Source organism: Aulonocara sp. 'chitande type north' Nkhata Bay, linkage group LG9 (genome assembly GCF_057382095.1).
Source record: "Aulonocara sp. 'chitande type north' Nkhata Bay isolate Kocher_YH1m ecotype deep benthic linkage group LG9, A_spYH_male_GT1.1, whole genome shotgun sequence".
Taxonomy (NCBI): Eukaryota; Metazoa; Chordata; class Actinopteri; order Cichliformes; family Cichlidae; genus Aulonocara; species Aulonocara sp. 'chitande type north' Nkhata Bay.
In genome coordinates, this window is record NC_141352.1 from 22,424,927 (window position 1) to 22,443,886 (window position 18,960).

Genomic DNA, 18,960 nt, shown 5'->3' on the forward strand with positions numbered 1-18,960 from the left:
TCTCCCGCCCACCTCGCCTGGTTGACTAGGACGGGGGGCTGCTGTACGCATGCGTGATCTGGACTTAGTAACTGCAGAATGGTCAATCGGTGTAGCTGTAGGCCTGAAAGGGAAAAGAAATATGTCCACAAACACACGAGTAATTTTTATTTTATGGGATGTTTTTATTCTTGGGTAATATTTTGTAGACTAGAAACCCATCTAAGCACTGTAGGTTCACTTAGCTGCCATCAAAGGTGGAAAAATCGCCAGTTGACTTAATGTCCTTTGGGTTTCCAGTACAGTATTTTCCAGTTTAATTTCAGGATTTGCTCAGTAGCAGCTTTTTAAGTTCACTTACGATTTAGTACCAGCAAATATGTCATTGCATTATTTCCCTAATGTTAGTATTGCTCTGTGGTACTTGTTCTCGGTTTTTCTTGTAGTTTAGCTTGTTAACTGTCACCTGGGGAAAATGACTAGTGTTACAATGGTTTTTTCAGGGAAATGTGTGTCAGTTTGAAGGTCATCTGTTTGAATATAAAGGTAGGATTAATGTAATAGAGCCTGGTAGACATTTTGCTATTATTTTTATCTGCATAATGTTTGATTCCCAGCCATCCCAGGATGACTAAATAGGCCCACTAGGTACAGGTCCACGGGGCCATGATCGGGGGGTTCTGGTCCAGAGGACTGCACTGGTTACAAAACACATCTGCAAATTAGTCCTCTATCACTTTTCAGGTCATAATGACAAGGGCAAAGTATAGTCTATTAACTCCATCTAGTTTTTAGTTAGTAATATTGACTTTCACTTCCTTTTTAAAACTGCATAAATCTACTCCATGAAAGTACCTCTGTATGCAGCACAGGGCATATTAAAGCATAAGCAGAAGTACAGATTACATTGATATTGTTTCAATCGGGAAAGCCCTCCTTAGTCTCTGGTATACAAACCCAAACACGAAGCGCCACCTTGTGGGCATGATTTTGAGTTGATATATATATATATATATATATATATATATATATATATATATATATATATATATATATATATATATATATATATATATATATATAAACTTCCATTTGCAGCCACAAAGGTGGGTGTACTTAGCTTTTGCCCCACTGTTTCTTCATTTTGGCTTTTTGTGTAACTGTGACACGATGTATTGTGTGTAGTATGTCACGTCTTGCTGTTCATCTGAGGTTATACTAAAAAGTGTTATTTTTATATTATGTTATAATGTGTAAAGTCTTAGAAATGAAATACTTCATTCCTTATGTATTTTTATCACGACTGTCTTATTTTTTACTTTGTTGTAATCCCTCCGTTTATTTCTTGGTGTGTGCTCCATGCAGTAGTAATATCAACTTAAACTGAAAGTTTACTGAAAACGTTTTATTTTGGTTTTATTTTTTTAACCGCTGACCGGAAGTTCTGTTTGTGACATCTGCGGAAAACGTTAGCTAACTAGCTAGCTCATAATAATAAGGTGCGAGGCAGGCAAGGGAAGATTACTGTCGCTTTTAAGGGGTTTCGGATCATTTTTAAGAACCAGAAGACAGGAAACAGGGTGGATACGGTCCCGGAGGGCGTGGATACGCGTGTCATTTCTCTTAAAGCTGCCCTTTACGTGCTGCGGAACAAGCAACAAGCTGTGCTCAGACTGAATGGCCGAGGGCTTCTCAGGTAACTAATGTGCAGTTTTAATAACAGTGACTCACAGGAACCTGAAGCAGCCTAAACCGACTCTTAAATCACTCTGAAGTACTGACTTTAGCAGCTTCGCTAACAGTTACACACTCTCTTGCTAGTTGTGTTAGCTGGACAACCTTAAGCAGCCTAAACATAAACTTTTAGCTGACGCAGTTTTCTGTTCACTTGCTCTGGGTTGCTAATGTTAGCTTAGCATCTCCGAGTGATCGTGCAGTTCGTGAATGAGGTAACGACACGTGACAGCCGGGGAACTTTGAAAGGCAATAGCACGCCAGATGATGGTACGCGTTGCTATCCATAAAATCGAGAGCTGTCATGCTAATTTCAAACTCCATAGTTTCATTACTTGTACATATACTGACCTTAAGGTTTTAAATTGCACACAAGAACAGATCGTCCCCATATAGTTAAGGCATAGAGTCTGGGTTTACTCTACTCAACAGAACTCTTGATTTTGGCCATTTGACATACCGAAATGTATTTTAGGGTTTCGTAAACAAAACGGTATTGCAAACCACAAAAAATGGTCATGATAATTTTACACCGGCGGGTGCAAACATTTTTCCACATGCAGGAAAAAAAAATCTGTCTATAACATTATTTGCTCATGGCAAAATGTTATTGCACTCTTTATTTGTCCTATGCAATTTAAAATGTCAGCTCATAAGTAAATAGATCACAACGATCCCCGAAATTCTTGCAAAATGACAATAAATGATGTTGTCCTGCCTAGTTTAAAGTTTTAAGTGTTTTTGCTCTAAATATATTTGATGTTGCTCATAACTTGGTTCTGTTTTCTTGTTGCAGACCCACCTGACCTCAATCCAGATCTGACGCAACATCAAACGTCACATCAGCACAAACCCAGAAGAGGCCGACCCAGACACAGCAATGACAGACACCTCAGTAACAACAGTAATGAGACCTGTCATCAGTATGGACCCTTTAATCAGGGCACTAATCCCCCTTTTAGCCATAGATCAAATTATGAAGATCATCATCGTCCTCCTTACCAAGGAGGAGATGAAGGCAGAAGGCGAGGCAGAGGAAGAGGATGGAGAGAAGGGAACAGAGGAGGTTCTGTGCCATGGCGGCAAAGACCTGGAGGTGATCCATACGGTGGCAGCAACAGATACATGAGTGGTGTCCATGCTTTTGCACATCCCATGGGTGGTGCTGATGGACCCAACTGGCGGCGAGGAAGTGCAAACAGGGATACGGAACAAACTAATGAGGACCAGGATGCCCAGGCTAAAAAACCAAGGAAGTTTAGTCAGGAGCAGCGAAAGGGAGAACATAATGGCAGTTGGAAGGAGAACAACACCACAGTGGAGGATCAAAGGAAGAGAGAAGACTCAGAGTCCCAACATGACAATAATCAGAGGAAACACACTGACCCAAAGCGACGGCAAGGACCAATCAAACCACCCAAACAACCATCACAAGAGGAGCCAGGCTCAGAGAAGGGAGCCAGTGGCCAAGATGACTCTGATCAGGGGCGAGCATCTCAGGATTCTGCAGGCAAAGGTGGAAGAGGCTCAGGAGGGAATGCTCCCCTTCAGGCCAGAGGGGGGAGAAGAGCAAACTATCAAAACTACAAACCTGGTCAGAGGAGCTGGAACAAGATGCCAAAGAGCAAAGAGACGCAGACAGGTTTGACTCTTACTTCTGTAAAATGTTGTCTGGCGATCAAATTCCCCAACTTATTTTACATTTCTATCAACGTTTTACATTTTTATATTGTTACAGTTTTGTCAGACACAAAATGTTTAATCAGAATTTATTGATTTTTTTTTTTTTAGGAAACCTGGTTTCCTAACAAACTAACATAAGTTAGTTCAAATTTCCCCGTATTTTGCTGTTAAGTATTTCATATTCACTATATTTGCAGAAAACATTCCTTTTTGGTTGTTTTTGGAGGATTTTTTTTGTCCCTTTTTAGTAACTCTAGTTCAGTTAGTTTTAATATTGGGCCTGAAACCAATGTTTAATGTTATGTTTTATTGATTATTTTGTTTGTAAAAAGGCCAGAAAATAATTAAAAATGCAAATCAAGCTAAAAAAAAGCCCAAGCCCATGTTTTATAGTGCTTACTTAGTGTAAAAATCTTAGGATGTTTGGTTGGAAGCAACCTGAATTATTGATGAGTCTGTCAGTGAACTAAAGGACATACGAGCAGAAAGTTTTGGATAAAGCTCTGTGGGTGGAAACGAAGTATTTGTTGCCATCTTCTGAACCTCTGATCTCTTCCTCCGCAGGGTGTCTGATTGAACAGCTGTCGGAGGAGAAATACGAGTGCATGGTGTGCTGTGACGTGATCCGGGTCATGGCGCCGGTGTGGAGCTGTCAGAGCTGCTTCCACGTCTTCCACCTCAACTGCATCAAGAAATGGGCTCGATCGCCAGCCTCACAGGCAGACGGTGCGGCGTGTGAACACAGTGTTTACTCTGTGTGGGAGCATTTTAGTGTAGTCTGTGTACTCAGCATAGCGAGCTCCTAACAGTGGCTGGTACTCGGTGTTCAGGGATGGTCACTGTGACGGTAACTCGTGCAGTGAAATTCCTGCTGCTTCTGCAGTGCATTGTGTTACATTGAAAATGGAGAGGCCAAGTGGATTTCTGTTATTGTTCCCATTATGAATCTGCGCTATACAATACAACACGTCACCTTCTGTCCTTCATCATAGGAAAAAAATATAGAAAAAATGTTTTAAGCTACATTTAAGGCTAAGTGATTTTTACTTTAGTGCCACAGATGAAAACAGGATCTGAAAATGTGTGTACTGGGAAAGCACATCCTTCCCAGAGGGTGACCCTTTCATTCAGCGTTATGCAGAAAGGAAAAATGGATGCATGTATGTTAAAGTTCAGCTTTTTTGTATCAGATTCAGCTGAAGGTTGGCGCTGTCCAGCCTGCCAGAATGTTTCAATGAAACACCCGACCTCCTACACTTGCTTCTGTGGTGAGTATTTGTTTAATTCAAGCATAGATATACACCACAGCTGAGAAATGGTGATGAACTTGCTCTCGGGTTAGACGATTTAATGAAATTGTTATCATATCCCACTGACTCCTTCCCAAAGCTTCGTTACGTTAAGTTTGCCACAGAGAGTGATGGGAAGAGTTGTTCCGTTTGTTTCATTGGCAGGTAAAGTGACAAACCCTGAGTGGCAGCGTACTGAGATTCCCCACAGCTGCGGTGACATGTGTGGGAAGAAGAGAAGTGGAGTGGACTGCAACCACCCCTGCAATATGTGAGCCTTAAAAACACAAGAAAGCTGCTTCTAGCTTCAAATTACGTTATTAAAAGACGGTAGGGCTTCAGAAGTTCATCGATAACTTTTAAGAATGTATTTCTTTGTGAGGTTTGCTGTGAAACTGTTTTTATTTGATGCAATTTTTAGGTCTACTTGATGGTACACTGTGGGAGCATAAGCTGTTATATTTTAAGAGACAGATTGCATGTATGGGAGATATTTTATTTAAAGTTCACCCCAAACACTCCCTTTGTGGTCATATCTCTAAAAATACTCTTACTCGCCCCACAGACTCGTGAAGCCTTTGACAGACTGTAGTTTCTGACTGAGCTTGTTATTTCATTGCCAATAAATGTATTTTATCTGCATTTGGGGTTGGGGTCCTTGGTAGCAGATGTAAAATAAAATGGAATTCAATTGCAGACAGATTTTATAGATGACTTCAGTGGCTTCATAAACTAGTAACTCTCACTTTGCAGCCATGTTGTTAATGCTTGTGGACATTTATTTTATATATATATATATATATATAAATTAATGGGGACTGAGCCATATTTTAAATATGATTCATTACTTGGACTTATTAATGTATTACAAGGCTGGTAAGAATCCTGTCTTACCAGGTTTGGTTAGAGTAACTCGCACACCTGCTGTTCACATTTATACTTCAAACCCGTACGTTAATATGTTCTTTGTCTTCTCAGCTTATGCCACCCTGGACCTTGTCCTCAGTGTCCTGCCTTTGCAACGAAATCCTGCATCTGCGGGAAGACGAGGTACTCGACCTCTGATCACATGTGAATCTGTCTTTTTATCCTTTTGGATTTTACTTTAAATATTTCTTAATTCTAATTAAATTATGTCTCTCAAGTCAACCAGTGCGCTGCGGTCAGGCCACTGTGCTCCAATGTGACAAAGTGTGTGGTGCTGTACTCAACTGTGCTGAACACACCTGTGTGCAGGTGTGCCACAGCGGGACCTGTCAGCCATGCCAGCTGCAAGTTCAGCAGGGTGAGTCTCACTTTGGTGCAGATGAATAGCTGAATTTAGCTTATGGAACATTTTAAATGTAATGAACTCTTTTGCTGTTTTTATGGGCAGTTTGCTTTTGTGGCGTGACCGCACGGGAAGTCCCGTGTGGCACAGATAAAGCAGGATTTGATGGTTCGGGACATTTCTCCTGTGGAAAAATATGTGGGAAGTAAGTCCAACTCTTCAGCACTAATTCTGCCCATCTAAAGCTTTTATTTTGCTCCTATCACAGCCGCGTGTATTTAACTGCTCTTTTCAGGATGCTAAACTGTGAAGCCCACCGGTGTCAGCAGGCATGCCATCGTGGCCCGTGCAAGTCGTGCCCGCGCTCACCAAGCCTGGTGAATACGTGTCCCTGCGGTCAGACGCCGCTGACAAAACTCCTGGAGCTGGGTTACTCTGAGCGACGGAGCTGCTCCGATCCCATCCCCTCCTGCGGGAAGACCTGCAACAAACCCCTGGCCTGCGGCTCGAGTGGTGAGAAGAAGTGCTGTTCTGTCATGTCGAAATACTCATAGCATCAGTTAGAATTAGGAAATGATTCGAGCCTCATTAAGATTGCAAAAACAGGATCTGAAAATGTGTGACAGGTGACGCTTTTCAACAATATGTGCTGTGGCAGGAGAAAACAGGTTCTTTTCTGTCATCTGTTTTAAAGTAATATTGATAAAATGGCGATGAAGCTTTTAAAATCCAGAAGAAAGCCAGAGGAAGTTCAATGAGAAAACGGCAAACATCATGTCACTAAAGCTGAATGAATTCCTTGATCTTTCCCATGTAAAACATCCTGTTTTTTCTTTTTATTCTCAATCTTCAACTGGCTTTTGTTTCTAAAAGAAAGCAACTGCTTTCGTCTCTGTGGCCTGTTGTGGTTGTGCAAACAGGATGTACATCATGTTAGGCCTGTTTTTGTTCTTGCAGCCTGACGTGAGATAATGAACTTGTGTTATTTCAGACATCATCCATCTGTGCGAGAAGCTGTGCCACGAGGGCAGCTGTGGGCCCTGCTCTCTGACCTCAACTATCAGGTGCAGATGTGGCTCCAAGACTAAGGTTTGCAGAAATATCAGCAGCTGTGTTTTTTCTCAGTTCCATATTTTTTTTTATTTTTTTATTTTGAAGACACTGAAGATTTGAAAGATTTCTCCTTTACTTTCCAGGAGGTCCCATGTGAGAAAATCCAAAAAGAAGGTGAGGTTTTAATAAATATGAGTATAGCCCACCCTGAGCTGCCGTCCTGTGTTTAAATCCTGACTTTTGTCTCTCCAGAGGAGCTCGTCTTCACTTGCGAGAAGCGCTGCAACAAGAAGCGCTCCTGTGGCCGACACAAGTGTGGGGAGCTTTGTTGTGTGGTGAGTGTTCATTGAATCTGGGTCAGTGTTTTCGACTTTATGCTCTCTGTTCTCACACACACATATACATTTATTTTTCTCTTTCCCTGACTGGTTCTGACCCCAATATTTTTGTCTCACCCGAACCAACTAACCATTGTTATTGTCCAGAAGAAAGTGTGTGTTAAACATAATAGCTGTTATCTCAATGAAATGCAACCATGTGACACACATGGCTGGTTTAAGTGAGATGGTCAGTGAATTCCCCATCTCGTCCTAAGTCAGAGCTGCACCCATTCAGCTCTCCTTACACACAGAGGTGTGTATGTGACACAGAATCATTGTAAACCAGCAGGATTATGTGACAGGTGCAGCAGGGATGTTACGGATGTTAGTCTGACTTTGTGCCATCTGTAGAAACAAGGTTTGTCTCAGCGGTGGGCAAACCATACCACCAGAAGAGTTATTTTTAAATAGCTCTAGACCCAAAGAGACCTGCATGGAGCATATTTTGCTTTAAAGTGAGTACTTACTTAACCAACGTATTTGTAATGTTTGGTCTGTTCAACTTAATGGTTTTACCTGCTATAACAACCAGCCCATATTCTATATTGTTATTGCTGTGTTGCCTTAATTAAGTATAAATTAGCCAATCAACATTATTAGTAATTGTAATGTTTTTTTGTTTTGTTTTTTTACCACATGTGAACAGCGGTGTGGCCCCACTTATATCTTAAGTGGGCTGCACCAGTGAAACCTCCTTTTTGTCAGTGTAAAGAACTTTAACGACAAATTTAATCCCTGAGATATTTTTAATATCAGAAAAAGAAGCCAATTTCAAAACTGCAAATGGTGCCAAGCGGGCCATGTTTTAATCTTAGGCGGGCAGATTCTGACTCCCGGGTCCTAATGTTTGACACTCGTGCCCTAGGGAGTCATTAAATGCATATTAATTTCACACTGACTGCAATCGTCAGCTGATAGCAGCCAGTCTGTATTTGATTTATGCATAATTTAGCTTTTTAGTTAACAATTCTTAATTAGATTGAGGGTCTGGCAAATGCAAAGCCGGCAGGAAACATCTCGACACACTCGCTGCCTTTATACAGTCACGGCAAGCACTACAGGAATGACTTGCTGTGTAATTGTCCAACAACATCCAGCTGACAGACGAGCAGTGAGGAGAAACAGCCAGAATAAACAGTAATAAAGGAAATGGGTGGACATTAGTAAGAAGGAAAGAATAGTGAGGATATGTTACTGGGTTGGGATATGACTGAATTTGAAAGCTGACTTGCTTTGTAGCTCTTAATTACTTTGCATCATGCGGGGGTGACTCTACGTTTAAATTTCAGCTTGCAGCAGCCTTCTGATAAGAGTGTTTTTTGAAGCGCGTGAGGTGATGTTAATGTTTTTGTCCGTGTGTTTTCAGAGCGTGGAGCACAAGTGCTCCATGATCTGCGGCTACAAGCTCAACTGTGGCCTCCACCGCTGCCAGGAGCCTTGTCACCGTGGAAACTGTGAACCCTGCTGGCAGTCCAGTGAGTATCGAGTTCACGAGCCAAGTCTCTGAAGTACCACAGATTTATTCTGTCTCACTAATTTGAAGCTTTAGCTGTATTTTGCTTGGCGTTAAGATGCCACGAGTGTGTCACGAGTCCCACTGGGTTTTTAGGTTTTGATGAGCTGACGTGTCACTGCGGGTCCACGGTGCTGTATCCACCCATCCCCTGTGGAACGAAGCCACCCGAGTGCAAAAACGTGTGCACGAGAAGACACGAGTGTGACCACCCAGGTGGGATTTAGCTGTAGCTCCTTACATCAGGGTTATTGTAGTTTGTGTGCTTCCCAGTTAGATTTGAAAATGTTCAGTTTTAGTTCAGTTTTCTTTAGTTTCAGTGACTCAGTCTCAGTAAACATGGCCATCAAAGACTCATTTGTATGTTTTAGATAGTTTTAGTTTAGATAACCTCGGTTCACACAGCAGCTGTATCGAATAACTGTTAATATGCTCCTGACATTTGCCTCTGATTTAGTGTTTCACAACTGCCACAGTGAGGAGAAATGTCCTCCCTGCACTTACCTCACGCAGAAATGGTGCATGGGAAAGCACGAGGTAATGTTCCCCGAGCCCACTGATGGCACGACTTGTTTCCTGTTTTTGTTCTTGCAACTGAAGCGACACCCTTTTCTCTGACTCACAGCAACGCAGCAACATCCCGTGTCATCTCCAAGACATTTCTTGTGGCCTAATGTGTAATAAAACGTTGCCCTGCGAGACGCACCGCTGCAAACGCATCTGTCACCGGGGAGAGTGCCTGCCAGAAGGCGGCTGCCAGCAGCCCTGCACGCTGCCTCGTCCAGACTGCGGCCACCCGTGCGCTGCTCCCTGTCATAAAGGCAGCAGCTGTCCACGCACCACCTGCACTGCCAAGGTACAGAGCAGTGCCACTGAGAACAGCTGGACTTCCAGTGGCTCAAAAACAGGTTACAGAGTTTGTACAGATGTTCTCTGTCACATCAGGGCTTGGGTTTTTCAGCACATTTTCCCACCATCAAAAGTTCCTCCTCTCTCTAATAACTTATTTCCCTCATGCAAATGTTTAGTGAATAAATTCAGTGTCACATCTGCTCAATAGTCCAGCTGTGAACCCGCTGTTTTTGCATGAAGGCTGAGGACATGTGGCGCGGTGCTGTGTAACTGTCATAAATGGTTAACTTGGAACAAATAATAACACATCAGTGGCAGGCTTCAGACTCCAGAGGGAGGCCATTCACAGCTGCACGAATTCTTCGTGTGAACTGACCTGACCTTTTTTAATTTGCGTATTTGTGCTCTTACAGAAACACTTCTTCTCCAGGGAGGAGAAATCTAATCCTTTGTGTCGTTCGCAGGTTGCGGTACAGTGTGAGTGCGGTCGTAGAAAGGAAACCGTGGCCTGTGCAGAAGCAGCCAATTCATACCAGAGGTCAGCTCTGCTCCCATGTGTTCAGCTTTTTTTTGTTTTATTCTAGACCTCGTTTGGCATTTCTCTTTTTGGCGACATATATTTTCTGTTATAGCTGTGAAAAAAACCCTCAGTCTTCAGGCTCCTGTAAAAGCTCAGATTCAAGGAGTTCAGTGTTTTTTGAGGAGCAGCCAATCAGAAGAAAGCTGGCTTAAAGTCAGAGGAGTGTTAAAGAGCTCGTTTCAGACAGTGGATGAGCTGAAGGGCACCACCATGGCCCAGTTTAATAATAAGTAAAGATTATATTAGACTGTGAATGATGCAAAGCTACTAATGTAGCATCTAGGAATAAAATTAGAATTTGAAACGAGCAACATTTATCCGATATTTTTGGTTTTGTTGTGCAGGTATGCTGCCATTGCCATGGCCAGTAAGCTTTCGGACATGCAGCTCGGTGACTCCATGGATATCGGCCCGCTGATCTCTAAGAAAGAGCTGAAACAGACGAGGTAGAGTGGTGCAGGGAATTAATGATTTAAAGCTCGAACCAGAGGTGTCAAACTCAAGATGTGAAACATTTGCTGAACAGGATGTTCGAGCTTAATTATTTCAAGATTATTTGAACAACAGGCGAGTCCTTATGTGTGATGGCCAAGATGCAGCTCTTGTTTGAAAGTAATTATGTAAATAATTTCCTGGAGAGGGCCAGATTTCGTTCTTTAATCCATTCAGTGGATTACTTTGAACTGCAGCTGAGGTGTGAAAAGCAGTCATCCTAGAAATGCGATGCTTTCTCAGGCTCGAGTGCGATCAAGAGTGCGCCACTTTGGAGAGGAACAGGCGCTTGGCGGAGGCGTTGCAGATCGACTCGTCTTCTGACCCCTTCAACGTTCGCTCCACCTCTGCGTACAGCGACAGCCTCAAAGACGACGCCAGGTCTGATATCTGTTTTACTCCACGGTGACGGTTATGTGACGCCATGTTTGGGTTAATATTCAAAGTCAGAGGGAGCGCTGCACTGAAACTGCAACTCTGCTCTGCTTGCGTTTCAGAAAAGACCTGAAGTTTGTCACAGAGGTGGAAGAGGAGATCAACAATCTTGTAGAGCTTGCTAATAAGGTACGATCTGTATTTGAGTCTCCTTTTCTTGTTTAGGGGTGAGGTGTTATTTAAGAGCTCTAATGTGATGTAATGCTCCATCTGGTGGAGAATCTGGGAGACTGCTGTAGTCCCAAGTTTTTAGTGGTGAAGCATTTTACTGAGTCACTCGCATTAGTCAGTATATTTGCATTCAAGTCAGTGCAGCATTTGTACATAATTACCCCATAAAACATTTTGTTTTAAACTGAACTTTAACCCTAAGTTTTTAAATTTTTTAAACTTTAATGATCATTAATATAACATGTATATCATGTTCTTTCTAGTTAATTAATGTCATTTGCTCCGTTTAGCCACGATTTCTTTATATTTTTGTTGTTTACTGCTAAGGGATATAATTAGTAAAACAGCTGGGCTTTAAGCTTAATGTGAGAAATACCTTATTTATCCCAAACTTTGGTAAAAAGCTGTTAGAGCAGCCAAAACATTAAACACAGACTCTAGCTTAAATAAAGTGGAGTAGACGAATAAAATAAAATGGCATGATGTAACAAAATACCTCAATGTACAAACTACAGAGAAGAGAGGAGATAAATTTAAGAAAAGGGAAAAGATAATATGAAATTTAAAAATAGAAGTTTTAATTTGATAAGGTAAAATGTATAAAATAGAGTAAAACACTGTATAATGCATATGGAGCACTTAATAAGTAAACCTTTAATGAAGGTTAAACATAAAAACATAATAATAATAAAAGAAATCAATAAATGGATTAAGTACAATAAGTCTAAAAATAATATATGATGATTTAAAATAAACATGTAAATAAAATGCAAGAAAAGGTCAAAATTAGGAAGAATCTCAATAAAATTCAGTGACATGCTATATAAAAAGTTTCGTAAAATACAGTAGGGGGCTTAGTATTAAAAAATTAAAAGAAAATGAAGGTTTAAAAAGTAAAACTATTAAAATACAAAAATATGTTATGTTTAAAGTGGCTCTGTTGAGCACACGAGCTCAGTATTGTTGCTTGCCATTTGAAGCGGAAAGTCTGGATTTTTATGGAATGGCTCCTCAAGTCGGATTTCCAACTCAGGAAGTTGGAGAACCCCCACCAACCCCGACTTCACAATCCAAGATGGCAGCAGTGTGTAAATATCAGTAAAAGTGTAAAACCTAGGAGGCAGTAGTAGGTAATGTGTACTATCACAGTGTTTGTGTATTTGTGACTTGCTAAATAAGCTGAGCACTGAGCGCGCTCCATCCAGAGCTGCAGCCGGTGTTTAAACGGCTTTATCACGAGTGATGGATGAATGGCTCTGGTTTGTTAAGGAGCAAAACAAAAAACTTTTCTTTTATTTATTACAAATGATTGATTATTACTTTTATTACTATCATTTCTGATCCGCATGGAGTCATTAAACTTGGTGTCAGCCCGAGGTGGAGACAGTGGCCCTTTACGGCTGTGTCACTAACAGCTTATTTAGCTTCATTATTTTGTGCCCCAGTTGTTGTATTTTCAGCTCTTTTGTCAAAGTTTCCAAGCTCAAATAAGCGAGTAGGAGACTTCTCGGGCAGGTGGAAACGTCTCCACGTATTTATTTATTTCTTCCAGTCCTCTGTGATTCACCGAGGCTCTCTGAGAGACCGACATTACTGCTTTGATTTCTTTTCCAAAGGACTTGTTTATTACTTAGCTGAGCCTCTTTTTGGAACGACGGGTCATGAATGAAACCTTTTTCTGCCCGGGAGTCAGCTTAGTGAAATGTTTTATCTTATTTTCTCAAGGCATGTTGTGCTGACTTCACTGATTTCATTTTTTGGGCTCTTTCTTCCCTAAAAAAACGAGTTATTAAATCTACTCCTCTGCTTAAATTTTGCTAAAATCCCCTCCAACAGCCCTCTGGCAAAGAAAGCGATTCAGTTTTGTACCAGCTGTTGTTCTCTTTTACTCTGAAAAGTCAGGTCAAATGTGCCTACTGACCCATCTATAGAAAATAGGCCACGCGTGCACTACAAGCTCAAAAGTACATGGACGCTTCAACTCGTATGTATAGACATTAAGCTGCTGCTGTAACAGCCTCCACTCTTCTCCCTAAACCTTTCACATGATTTTTTTGGGACCTGCCTGCAGGGATTTGCTCCCATTCAGCCACAGAAACATCAGATAGGGCAGCACAGATGTTGACAGACATGAACTGGATCACAGGCCAGTTCATCCCAAAGGTTTTGGATCTAAGCCCCCCACCAAATTTAAAAGAAAACAAACACATTTCTTTATGGATGTGACTTTTGGGCGTGAAACAGTCACGTTGAACCAGGAGGATCCCAAACAGTGAGGACAAGGCTGAAAGTATTTATGAAAGTGATAGATTTGTATCACTTCATACCAGAGGTCAGCTCACAAAACGTGATTTGTACTCACGTTTGTAGTTTGGAGCAAAGTTATTATAGTAAAGTTATATTAAAACAAAATAAAAAGTTTGTTGTCCTCAAATCAGCAAATAAAATAAAAAGTAGTGTTTGCTAAAAAAAATAAAATAACAATGAGATAATACTTGAAAAAGTGATTTTAAAAAAAGCAAAACAAGTATTTTTATTTTGTGATTTTATTTATTTATACAAAAACAGACATTAAAAGTTAGCATTGTTTTTAAGATGCATTATATCAACACAAATATAAAAAACAGAAATAAAACAGAAAACGGCATGTACAGTAAAATGGAAACATTGAAGGATGATGATAGTAATAAGACAGTAATAAGACCCATTCCAATGATCAGATGTGTTTTTATTCCCGGTGGCAAAGTGTTTCAAATTTGTGGACCTTTAATTTTAAAAGAGGACCGACCAAATGTTCTTTTACATTTGGTAACATACAATCTCATTAAATGCTCCCCTTGTGGTTGCAGCTTTACCTGCTAGAGTGACTGAATTGGGGCCATTTAAAAGCCAAGAAAACATGAAAAATCCAAGCGCAGGATGTTTCGCAGCTGGACAGATGTGTTAATGATGTGCTACCCTGTTAGCGAAGCTGCTCCACTGCCTGTCCGGTAAGCGGTGCAGAGAGTAGTCGGGGTTATCGATGATAGATGACGGTTTGTTCAGCGACATCCTCGCCACCTCTGATTCAACAGCTTGCAGCCAATCGCAGAGCCAGCCTTCCCGATCAGTTAATTCAGTCTGCTGGTGATATCAGCAGACCACAGCAAAGTATGCTGAGCTCCCCACAATCGTTATGAAATGGAGCCTGTTAATCCCCTTCTTGTGTACAGCCTGTGCAGGAAATGTCCTTAACTAAACACAACCAGCCCGAGGAGACTGTGGTGCATGTGAACATCATGTTTGTTGAGACTAGTGTGTCTGTGGGACTGTGAGTCAGCTGCCTTCACTGTGTCTGGACTCTTATACCTGAAGCACTTGCATTTTGCTCCTGAAACTCCCTGCTTATTAATTCTCAGTTTTGTACATGTAGTACACTGAAACATGCAGGCATCTCTCTGTTCATAAATGCATACTTTCATAGCAGCGTTTGGTTATGCACTATAGATGAAAATATTGGGGGGGAATTTTCCACAGTCGTTAAAAAACAGATTGAGCCGACCGGCTGAGCCTGAGAGAGCCTGCTCCAAAAGCACCATCACCCCTGGATTTCAAAGAAGAGTGTGGAGCATTTAAAAGACCCTGATCACATGATCAGACCAGGCTATTATAGACTGCTATTATAAGGTCACAGCGGGTCCATTATGTAGCTAGTTGTGTAGGGCTTTATATGCAATTAATAAAATCACATGATTAGAGAGGCTGACTGCTGTGGTAAGGTCTCAGCAGGTCATCAGCTGGCACTGAGGTTAGAAGAGGCAGGAAATGGAGGGTGGAGAAAAGCGGTGGAGGTGGTGGAAACGCACTTGAGACAAAAGGCACTGGTGGTCACCGTGGTGATGGGTACACAAGGTCTGGGCTTGTTCCCAAAGAGCCAGGTCTGGTCAGAAAGGTCCAATGCAACAGAGCCATGAAATAAAGTCCAAGCAGGTGTAGAGGTGGAGAACGTGAGCAGTGGTGGAGCTCTGATAGCAAGGAGCATGGACAAGATGGGAGGGGACCCTCCAGCGCAGGGTCACCTGGGCACACTTCCTGTCCAACTTGGCTCTGGACAAGTTTCCGTCTTCTCTGCAGCTGCCCAAAGGCTCTGACAGACAGCCGCTATCTGTGGCATTACGACCAGGTGCTGAAGGCGGTGGCTAAGAGTTTTAGCTTCAGCCATCAGCACCAGCAAACACCATCATGCTTTAAAGAAGACTATATCCTTTGTGAAACCTGCTGTTTTCCTGTTTCTTTACTCTTTGCCGCTTAACTACTCACACTCGCTCTCTCTATTTTCTCAGCCGTCTTCAGCAGACAGTTCAACTTTTTCACCTGTTTTCAACTCATGATTTCCACTACACAGCATTTTCCCAGGAAATGTAACTTTTTCTAGTCTCACAATAAATGTTTGATTTTTGCAGTGAATGAAAGAAGCTTCGAAATGTGAGATTTTAAAAATTCAAATGCTACCAAGGTTCTTAGCAGGAGATATATTTCTTTAATTAACAGGGATAGCGCCTGTTAATGGACATCAGAAACTATAAGATGTGAACGGGCTAGACTGAAGCAAAACTGCTCCCAGCCCAGGTCAGATCAGACTTCAGTGAACAAATATGTACAGGACCACAACAAAAACGTCACACAGAAGTGAGTTATAAGTGGTCGCAGACCTGCTCTTTACTGCTATTGGTAATAATGACGGTGAGGGGGTCGATATAAGGACTAACATACACAGACATACCACTAAAAATAAACCCCAAAACTAAATTAAGCGCCAGATTAGACTTTTCTTTGTTTGCCTCGTTTCTGTCTTGTGACACTTAAAACAAAGCAGTGTTATTTAAGGCCTGAAGAAGAGATAAGAAACCAAAACAACAATCAAAGAAAGTCTGGTAAAATAAAAAAAAATCTGTATTTGTGATTCTTCCCTGTCATCTTGTGACTGCAGACTTGAGCTGCGACCTTTTAGAGGTGCCCGACATCACCACGAATGCGGCTTTGTAGCTGAAATGCAACTAAACATGCGAAAAGCGAGCATGACCGTAGCCTTATGAAGCATCCGTTTCTGCAGGGAAAGCAGTCGAAGAGGAGCCACTGTTTCCCGCCGATGAACCGAGAGCATCGGAAGATCATCCACGAGCTGGCTGAGGTCTACGGCGTGGAGAGCGTGAGCTACGATAACGAGCCCAAACGCAACGTGGTCATCACGGCTCACAAGTGAGAGCGCGACTAAATATACGAGCGCCGTTATCATAGATGAGAAATGCGGTAATCGTGGAGTCGAGGATGTGCCTGTGTATCTTGTTTTGTTTTTCTCGCCCAGGGGGAAGTCGGCCTGCCCGAACTCAACCCTGACTTCACTGATAGAGCGAGAGACAGCTGCACGGGCTCCTCCTCCCATCGCTCATATCAAACAGCACAGCAGCAAGTAAGTGTTAATCTGTGGTTAGAGAGACTCTTCTATACGACTCCAAAAATGTCCTTAAACAACACTCGGAGACGGACTGTCTTACCTTCATGCTGCTGTTTGTTAGTGTCTTTCGCTGCCTGCTTGTGATTCTTCTTTTTGTGTTTTCTCATCAATTAATCTCCTGCCAGGTCTGCCGGTGGAAGCACCTGGTCGAAGATGGTTAAAGAAGAGCCCGCGATCGATTATTTTGACGTCCAGGACTGAAAGTAAAAACAAATCTTCTGCCAAAAAGTCCAAAACTCGTTTCATTTGCATTCATCTGAGACCAATAATCATAATTTCTCTGGCTTCTTGTTGATAAAAAATAAATGTTTGGAAATATTTCAAAGCTGCAATGGTCTCTGGGGAACTCTCACTCTTGTTATATGTGGGAGGATGAATTGAGCCCTTGAATTTTGACATTAAAGTCCATGAAGACTTTCCCTGTTTGAAAAGCTCCTGCGTGTTTTCTTTGCCTCCCTGGTATGCGTTTTAATAAAAAGCGAATTCTTCCCTATTTAATGGGTGCAGATGTTCATATGAAATTTAATACATCGGCTCCAGAATATCTCCGATGTCCACATTAGGTGCTCTATCGCTTACTCAGGGTTAAGTCTGTATGGCAGGGATGTGTTGTTGTTCTTTCTGCAAGGCTTCAGGAGGGCGGGTGGGTAAGAGTCAGTGGGCTGCATTGCATAAAGAAAGCTTTGCTCCAAACACAACTATGACCCAGATGTGGCGCTGCACTTTGTGAAAACTCTTCCTGGGTAAAACGTGAAGGCACTCGGAGGTCGAGCTGATGCAGCAGGATGTGTGTCGTAGATGAGATGAGAGCGTAGATCCTGTTCTCCAGCTAATGGACTGTTTCACCCACTGCTGCGGCCTGTGAGGTTAGGATGCTGAGTCAGGCAGACTCCAGCACTGAGTGGACACTACAGGATGGACAGCTACTCGCACACTCTGTGTTTGCCGACTTAAAGGTTCTCATTGATTAAGGCCTCTCCTCTCTATAGGTACATGCTAATGGATTTCAGGATACTAACCAGCTTTCTGTACAGATGTTCTCATTTTATTTTATCACCTTTATTTAAGCAGGAAATCCCACTGAGGTCAAATCTCTTCCACAGTGGAGACCTGGCAGCCGCATAAATAAACACAACATGATGGATAACATGACAACTCACATTTTCTCCATAACTATATTTGTTTAAATTCAATAATATCTTTTTTTCTTGTAAGGGCTTTTCAAGATTTTTTTGCATCAATGACATTTGGAAAATACACATTTAGGTGTTTACTTCTACACATGTTGTCAAATTGGTGCATAAACAATGACTTTTAACACATTTAGAAATGAAGGAAGCTCACGAGATGAATAAATGTTCCTTTAATGTTAGTAAGCAAGTGGGAGAAGATTTGTTGCTGTTGTTTATAATTTATACTCTAGTTTTTTTGTAAATTTATGCTTATCCAACAAAATCTTTAAATCAAAATCTCAGATTATTAACTGAAAGTTGTTTTTGTCCTTTTGTTGTTGTTGTCAGTTTCAAGTTATCTTCTCAGCGTTTTAAATTTGTCTCAGACCAACCACGAGTTAGCGTTATTAAGTTTTGTGAAAATGACCTGAAATTTTGAGTTGCACATGTCAAAATAAATAAATAACCCCAGTTCGTAATATTAATGTACAATGGTATATTTACTGATGAGAGATTTTTAATGAAGTGGTCAGAGCAAGACTGTCCTGGGTTTGAATCCACCGCCTGGCTCTGTGCAGTCCAGCTTCCTCCCACAGTCCAGAAACATCCATGTTTCATTAACTGGACCTAACTGGTTCGAAATTGGCCAATGGGTGATAACGGGTAATTTATGTGTTAAATTTACTACTCTTGAGTCAAATTAGTACTCATTCACTGACAAAATTCAACATTTAGATATTTGAACAAGTGGAGTCTGGTTTCATGATGTTGCTCTTTTCATTTTTCACTTGTCCACTTCAGCAGCACCTGCATACACCAAACTATTCAATTATTTTTTCAAGTTTCAAGGTTATTCATTTATA

At 41.5% G+C, this 18,960-nt stretch overlaps 1 protein-coding gene across 1 annotated transcript; it reads left to right on the top strand.

Annotated features, from left to right (window-relative positions):
• Positions 1-1,415: 1,415 nt before the first annotated feature.
• On the top strand, positions 1,416-18,556 carry nfx1 (nuclear transcription factor, X-box binding 1). Its single transcript, XM_086306543.1, has 23 exons — positions 1,416-1,675; positions 2,510-3,355; positions 3,961-4,122; positions 4,587-4,664; positions 4,851-4,956; positions 5,664-5,735; positions 5,831-5,970; positions 6,061-6,160; positions 6,251-6,468; positions 6,947-7,044; positions 7,152-7,182; positions 7,261-7,343; positions 8,755-8,863; positions 8,998-9,117; positions 9,359-9,438; positions 9,527-9,757; positions 10,218-10,291; positions 10,678-10,779; positions 11,069-11,206; positions 11,323-11,389; positions 16,524-16,669; positions 16,776-16,880; positions 17,051-18,556. The coding sequence occupies exons 1-23, from the start codon at positions 1,657-1,659 to the stop codon at positions 17,124-17,126; spliced, it is 3,201 nt and encodes a 1,066-aa protein (XP_086162669.1). The 5' UTR covers positions 1,416-1,656; the 3' UTR covers positions 17,127-18,556.
• Positions 18,557-18,960: the final 404 nt, after the last annotated feature.

Coding starts and splice junctions, on each gene's coding strand:
- nfx1 (XM_086306543.1), top strand. Junction 7,045..7,151: donor GATGTGGCTCCAAGACTAAG/GTTTGCAGAAAT, acceptor TTTACTTTCCAG/GAGGTCCCATGTGAGAAAAT. Junction 8,864..8,997: donor TGAACCCTGCTGGCAGTCCA/GTGAGTATCGAG, acceptor CTGGGTTTTTAG/GTTTTGATGAGCTGACGTGT.